Source organism: Mya arenaria, chromosome 13 (genome assembly GCF_026914265.1).
Source record: "Mya arenaria isolate MELC-2E11 chromosome 13, ASM2691426v1".
Lineage (NCBI taxonomy): Eukaryota > Metazoa > Mollusca > Bivalvia > Myida > Myidae > Mya > Mya arenaria.
The window spans coordinates 44,089,645-44,097,444 of record NC_069134.1 but is presented as its reverse complement, the minus strand read 5'-3'; the positions used below and the strand labels follow the sequence as shown (position 1 = coordinate 44,097,444).

The window sequence follows — 7,800 nt, the reverse complement described above, 5'->3', positions numbered from 1 at the left end:
TTGTACACGAAAATCCCATTGCTATGACCTGGTGACAATGCATGTTTAAGGCTTGCACAATACATATCGATTGAACCTTTTTGAAAGAGATAATTTATAAAAACGTATTAATTACTGTGTCTTACTTAAGTATACTTAAGTATTTAATTATATTGTTTGCGGTTGTTTATAGAGATTTATCAGTGAAATAACATTTCAAGAAGTGAAAATATCAATTTGAAATTTTTCAGTTTTGAAATTTTAGCCCTCTGCCTCTAGATCTGTTCCAAATCAAACGTTAACGCGCTATGGGCTGGGACACAATTTCAACGACGTCATTTCCGAATTGACATTACGTGCGCATATAATTGGCGCGTTTTGTTTTTTAAAAGTGTAATTAAATGACTTTTTACTTCAATTTAGGCACATAATAAAAAAAAATGTTTCAATGTAAGATTGCAATATATTTTATCGTGAACACTTGTGAAATATATCCGTTGAGTGCTCACTCGGTGAAATATATTACAATCTTACTCTGAAACAAACAAGAATATATATCCTCTATTTAATCACAGTGGGAGATTTAAAAAAAAACACTTCAAGAATTCAAATAATCCTGAAAAGACTTACAATGAACTACTAAAATTGAAAATGTAGTCTGTCACCAAACGTGAAACGTGTTCATCAACTGAAATATTGATATAAATAAAAACAACAATGATGTCACACAAAAACTTGTTATAAATGTTTGTGGAATGCCAAATCTACATAAAGTCAATCTCTTCATATAATGATAATATACCTTTTCAATTCAATTAGAGAGTCTAATTGAATAAATGATAACATTAATCACGATCATCCAAGTTTACATGGGAGAAAAATAGGAATAAAATACGCCCAAAATGCACCATTTAGGCCTAGAAACTGTCAAGTTTTCTTGGGGGAGTTTCACTTAACCTCCCTGCCAACAATTTGGAGTTTAGACCATATAAATATCGGTTCAGAGCCGGGAGTGGCGGAGGTCAAAAGCCGTAACGCCCCTAAGTAACGTCAAACCTGTGATCAACCCTTGTCACTTAGATTTAGATATAGGGAGATCATAAGAGAGTTCAACAATGCATTTGAATCAAAATTTATCTATCTATCTTCAATTGAATAAGAGCTACATTGCAAGTATCTCATTAATAGGATAACAGTTACTCTGGGAGTAGGATTATTGGTCCCAGGAGTTATCAAATAAATTTAGAATAATTACGGATTTGTTAGAATAAGAGCTATCTACATTATTATACAAATTCAAGTGTTGGCCTCATTATCTGAATAAGAGCGTTCAATAAAATAGAATAATTTACAAGCTTTTTAATAGTAGTGTTCATAAAGATTTAAAAAATGCCGTAATAATGAAGTAAAATTTAAGGGGGCACCCGGGTTCGAACCGGGGACCTCTCGATCTGCAGTCGAATGCTCTACCACTGAGCTATACCCCCACTTATATTATAACTCTGTATATAAAATATACATACATAGAGCACAAGTTTGTTTTCGTATGATACATTATTAGTTAAGGTTAAAAGATAAACATTTATAAAAATCATCTCACAAGGCATATGGGACATTTTCTTTTATTTTTAATGAAAACCCAAAACACTATTAACATATTTTTAATATGACAAGCAGGTGCCCGTTGCGGTAGAAACATGTCAATATCCGGTCAATATGGCGACCGAGTAACGAAATAACGTTTAGGTGAATCGAAAACAAATAAAAACTTCTACCATTAAAGTATTTTACAGGGTAATTATGCTTCAGATAAATTATATTAATAATTTTATTTCATTGCCAACAAATAGTTATGAGATGTATGCGTTTTATATGAACTCGTGTATCTGCAACATTGGGAAATAATTCCCTTTCCCCACCCACCACTTGTGCATAGGGGCAATTTTATGATTCTGCTTTTACTCATTGGACAGAAGAGAGTCACCATAGCCCAGAACATTGATTTGCCTAGTTTGATTAATGGCATTAAACAAATGCACCGAAAATTACCAGAGGCAACTAGGCTTGTTAGTCCAAATAATTGTACGTTGACGGATTTTTTTTAGATTTTTGATATGGCAAATCCATCATGTACAAATTGTTTAGTATCAAAAGTGGGTAGTTGTTCCGATCAGGATTCCGGGTTAAAGCATATAGCGTCTATAAAATATCATAAAAACAAGAAATATTACCAGATAATGTTATTTTATATTTAGTTCCGTACACAAAAAATAAATATCCAACTTCTAATTATGAGTTTGACGGCTTTTCTTCATTTCATTCTGTCAAAACATAACGATATATACATGAAGGGCACCTGCAAGGCTTCAGGGCACAGTTTTAAATCGCTCGGAACATTTCGGCCATGGCCGAGTTGTTACGATTGTATAACAAGGTCTATCTCGAAGCTTTGTCGGAGGAGGCCGAGTTATTACGATTGTATCTAGTTGTTCCCCTTCGCATAATAGTTGTTTGTGTCAGTCAACTTTCGTTTTATTGGAAAGGTAAACAACTTGTTTTTATGCATTAAATGCTTGTTTAGTGCAAAATAACATTTCACTTACATGGTAAAATATGAATATTACTCTTTATGATCAATTTCAACAATAAAATACTTCACTTAAAACAATTTCAATATTTTTAAAACACTCCCGTTTTTTGCACATTTCCGTTTAGACTTTAGGGATTGGAAGAATCCCGTATAACACGTCTATTATTTTATACTACTAGGCTTGTGTACACAGTAGTCATTCTAAAAAGCGTCCAGGCTTTTTTTATGATGGTTAGCCTGGTCCAGGCTAACCATTAAAAAAAAAAAGCCTGGACGGCATTTTAGAATGACTAGTGTACACAGTTGGCATTGTAAATTTTACGTCCACAGTAATTGGATACTCACATCTTTTATCTACATCTCACGAAACACTGTCCTCATTGACCATTATGTTTCGGCTAATGGCAAGAAAAAATAAAAATAAATGTATAGAAAAAGCATTAGAAGTGACAGAATTGATATAAATAGCAAGTCAACAAAAAGAGTGCCTAAGAGTTAGTTCCTTAGCGTCTGACCAATCCAGTAAGCGTGGCCCCTTATGGGAATTCACTCAACCAGTTCAGATGATAACAATCACGGGTTCCTTAAACTGTCATAGAGCTACAGATAACATTTTACTTAAAGTGTATTTTACACCCTTATGCAATCTAGTAAAGTGTATGGTACACCCTTGGGCCATACATTAAAGTGTAGTGGTGATTTTTAAAAGTGTACTGGTACATTAAATTACAAAATTGAATGACTTCTTTTATTTAATGAACTTTTATAGTACATAATTGTATAAGAACTTACACAAAATTGAAATGTTGCTCAGCAAATTACAAGTCCTGATTAATTTAAACATCTTTACTACTTTCTTGACTTATAGCCTTCTGTAAGTCTCTTAGGATAGTGAATTGATTTTAACAAACCGGTTTAACATTTAGTCAAAATGGCTAGTTAGAACGGTAAAAAATACTCGGAAGAACGTTATGCCCTATTTGTTATTCTTAATCGTACTAGTACGAACAGCTGTTCGATTTTATGTCGTAATGGGCGATTTTTAAAGTGTATTTACGCCCCTTATGACCCTTATCTGTAGCTCTGCTGTCAGGCAAAAGCTGCCTTAGAGTTTCCCTTTAGCAAACTCCTGTGTACCAAATTAGGAACCTCAGTGACGGTTGCTAGTAGAGAATTACAGTTGCAGATGGTGCAAGTGAACAAAAACTGTATTTGTAGTTGTCAGGCCAGGGTGCATGTTGTCTAAAATTGAAAGTGTGTTTTGACCTTGTATGCGTAAATAGAGTCAGGTTCCAAAATTACTGCTGACTTGATGTCTATCAGATTATTCAGTTATTGGTGCATCATGGTGAGCTGGATATTTTTGTGTCTGTACTCTAACGTTTGTTGAAGATGTTGGTTATGCTGCTGGTGTTCCAGTACTGGTTGCATCTGTAAAGAGCAGCTCTATGTTGCACCATCTCTGGCTTTGATGTGAATTGCTTGTGTAGGGCTCCAGACCGAAGCACAGTACTATAGGTTGGAAAGTGCCATCAAGAAGAATGCCTTGGATTTGGTATCCTTCCTCTGTAAAAAATACGAGCATGCTGTTGACCTTCTTGACACTTTGGTTAATATAGGTATTCCAAGAGATGTTGGAAGCTAAATCTACAGCTAAGTACTGTACTTACAGGTTGATGTCTCCTGGAGAATGGATCCCTTCAGCCTGTATTCATACACAATTTTCTTCTTAGTCCTGGAGACTCGCAGGGCATTACACTTAATTATTTTGATGGAAGCCCATGTCACGCTTCTTTTCCCAAAATGTCAGATTGTTGAGACTGTCTGGGAGTAGTCCACAGTCCTGCAGGTTCAGTTTTTGTCTAAAAATAATGCAATCATCAGGCAACAGCCTGGTTTTTAATGAGATGCATTTTGGAGTATGGTTCCCTTGGGGCTCGCACTAATGACCAGTGCAACATTTGATTTGCTAGCATCCACAATGACTTGCTGGCTTCTGTTGGAGAGAAAAGATTGAATCCAGTCAAAATAATTTCCTTTAATATTATTATTATGCCATAGTGGTGAAGCTTGGTTAAAAGAAGCTTGGTTAGAAGAGGCCCGCGATCTTAATAGGGACAAAAAACATATAAATATGTATATAGATATGAAGTGTTTTGAATCAAACCAAATTTTTTCTTTAGATCATAGGTAATTGAAATTTAATGATCCCATAATGGCCACTCTTGTTTATCACTCTTGTTTAAACATAACTTTTTAAGTAATGCCCTGGTAGGCTGAGAAATTCCGACAACTGTGTTTGCATTAATTTATTATTTTACATTTATTCATTGAGTACAATTGACCATACATATACATGTACGCTGGAACCATTACTGCCTTTATAATAGTAAAACCAATTGGATTATTTATGTCTGAAAATCCAATGAAACAGACTTTGCTTGTTATATACAATGTATCGTGTAATCTTTGTGGCACGTAAAATAGCTAATGTGGAATAACGTAATTCATTAAGATTTAAAGCAAATTACACTGTGTTGATAATATATTCCTTTTCCATATTCTTCCAGCTGTAAATCTAAGGCAACACAATGTCAGACACTGAGGCCAAGGAAGTTACTGACAAGGAGAAGGATCAGAAGGAGGAAAAAGAAAGGGTAAAGTCCGAAATACCTTTGCTAACATTGTTTTGTATTGACCTGAGATTGCCGCATAATAACTGGATGCCAATATTTATTCTGCAAAATATTTTTTTTATTTAGGAGTCATTCAGACTTCCATACCTGAACATTTTTAGCAGATGCAATGAGAATTTTTGAGTCCTTCAATCTTCAAAGACTGTTTATGAATTGAATTTCTGATAAGAATTTCTTATAAGGAAAGTCAGTATCACAAATTTATATTCTACCTTGTAGTCAGTTAGATAAACAGTAAGTAACCCCATACGTCTGTTAGACTAACAAACTTTAAAAAGAATAAGTCTGAGGAAAATTATGGTAATCTTTGACTCTGGTTTGGTTATTTTACAAATACCACATATGTTATAAAAAAAATATTTGAAAAAGCATGTAAAATCATTATTGATGATTTTCATAACTGTGACTAGTGTAAGTAAGCATTAACAATTTATTTATTAGAAGTTTAGACTTGAAATTTATTGCTAAGTTTTTTTTTTATTTAATGATGAATATAAGTTAAAAATGTAAAACATTTTTCTTACATTTTTATGTCTAATATTTCAAAAAAAAAATATTATTCATAAAGGATACTACTAAGTCACCAAAGCCCAAGAAAACTCCTCCAAGCTCTGGGAAGTCAAGCCCAAAGAAGCCTGGGAGCCCTAAGTCAGGCACTGTCACACCCAAGAGCCCAGCTTCAAGAGGAAGAGCAACCCCTAAGGGTGAGTTTTTACTGTTTCACTTTGACTATAAATCTGCTTTGTTATTTCAAAGGACAAAGCATGGATGAATATTAATTATATAACTTATTTATCTTTAAAATAAATATGTAATATGAAGAAATTCTTCATAAGAAACCCATTGTTCTGCTTTTGTGTAACATGATTTTGCATTACTAGTTTTTTACTACTACTACTAATTATTTAAAGGGAACCATCAGTGATTCATTTTAAGTCTGCTTGAGATTTGTGGACTCAAATATTACATAACCTTAGGTAGGACCCAAGGCATGCAAATCATTATTTAAAAAAAAAAGAATCCTGCTGATGAACATGTGTTTATGAATATTTGGTACTCTTGAAAAACGATGAGTTTATGACTTGGGAGTCAGAGAGCTTATGTGCAATAGAAATAATAAATGGATATGTTGCAATGCAGGTAAAAAGGGACATAAGGAGGAACCTAAGGCCGAAACTCCAGCCCCTGAGGAGGAAGAGGAAAACACAGGTAGGACTTAAAGAAACATTAGAGTGATCAGTGATTGATATACAGTAAAACTGCAGTCGTTCAAACAAGGGGTCGTTCGAAAACCGGCGGTCCCTTGAGGTCGGAGCTTGCTCCCGAAAATTGTTCCTTCTATTTTCATATGAAATATATCTATGCTGCATCGAAACCTAAATATGTTGAGGAGTCGAGCAATATAGTTGGTCCCAAGTACACACATCATGCACAAAACCTTATGGCTCCCTCGAGGTCATAATTTCACACATTTCCCCGAACGCATGTTCCAAAATAAACAAACAATTGCTAAGTGTTAAAATTTTCGCAAGTTGTAAAAATTGCAACTACAGTTAAAAGGCAATTTGATAAGGTGTGAAAAACCGTTTATCACTGTTTATGCATGACCAATAGAAGTTGATAAGGGCATTTGAGAAGATAATTATGAGAAGTTAATGACGAGAAGTTAATTGTGAGAAATGCAACTGAGTAATAAAAATATGAATGAACACTACCATATCAATCCAACATTGGAATTTCTGAATTTCTTCTTGTCACTTTGCTTTGCAATATGGCAATTTTGTAAAAATAAACATTTCTGTTTATTGATATTTCTTTTACATTTAGTATACATTTAATATATGACAGCATATGAACATATGAGCGATTTCCACAAGGCAACACATAATCGGTGTTTTAGTAAACAGTCGGTTTGATGACTGCAAACTTAAAATACACTGAAAGATATTTCATAACAGACTGGAAAATTAAAATTCAGGTCATTCGAAACATCGGTTCCCCGGGGTCCTCGAGCGATTGCAGTTTTACTGTAGTAAAATCTGTTGTTTGCCTCCTCAACTTGCTTTTATGCTATTTAAAATATCATCTCATTATTATGAAAATGTGATTGAAATTGACATTTTACCATTGATATATGACTTATAGAAAAGAAATTAATAAGATTATGAACTTGAATCTTTTGTCAGAATGGGTAGTACTATAACTGAACGAATACTATGTCTCAGTGTTTCATTGCACACTTATTTTATCAGGTCCACCGGAGAATGTTGTGCCAATATTCTTGTCATCTAAGACCCAGCAGATCTACCACTGTGTGTGTGACGAAGATGTGACGAAGGACAGCCGATTCAAGATTATCACCAAGGCGGAGATTCTCGAGGACATGCACAACCGTGCTGCCATCTGCGATTTCCACCCTATGAAACAGAAAATCATTGTATGCTCTGAAGTTTTTATCACCAAATGTTCTTATTGTATTATTAAGTTCATTGTTACAAAACAAACAGGAAGAGAAAATTTGGAAGGCTCTTGATG

The 7,800-nt window shown here is 34.2% G+C and overlaps 1 protein-coding gene and 1 non-coding gene across 4 annotated transcripts in view; one reads left to right on the top strand and one right to left on the bottom strand.

The window, feature by feature from the left end:
• Positions 1-1,394: 1,394 nt before the first annotated feature.
• Trnac-gca (transfer RNA cysteine (anticodon GCA)) lies at positions 1,395-1,466 on the bottom strand. The gene has a single exon. It is a non-coding gene; the product is annotated as a tRNA-Cys (tRNA).
• Positions 1,467-1,638: 172 nt separating this feature from the next.
• LOC128214150 (dynein axonemal intermediate chain 3-like) overlaps positions 1,639-7,800 on the top strand; it is a 28,853-nt gene continuing 22,691 nt past the window's right edge. For all 3 annotated transcript variants that reach the window (XM_052920449.1, XM_052920448.1, XM_052920447.1), the window contains exons 1-5: positions 1,639-1,773; positions 5,140-5,226; positions 5,834-5,969; positions 6,406-6,474; positions 7,518-7,702. In XM_052920449.1, the coding sequence (XP_052776409.1) occupies positions 5,161-5,226; positions 5,834-5,969; positions 6,406-6,474; positions 7,518-7,702 (456 nt within the window). In that variant the 5' untranslated portion in view covers positions 1,639-1,773; positions 5,140-5,160. The remainder of the gene's footprint in view (positions 1,774-5,139; positions 5,227-5,833; positions 5,970-6,405; positions 6,475-7,517; positions 7,703-7,800) is intronic.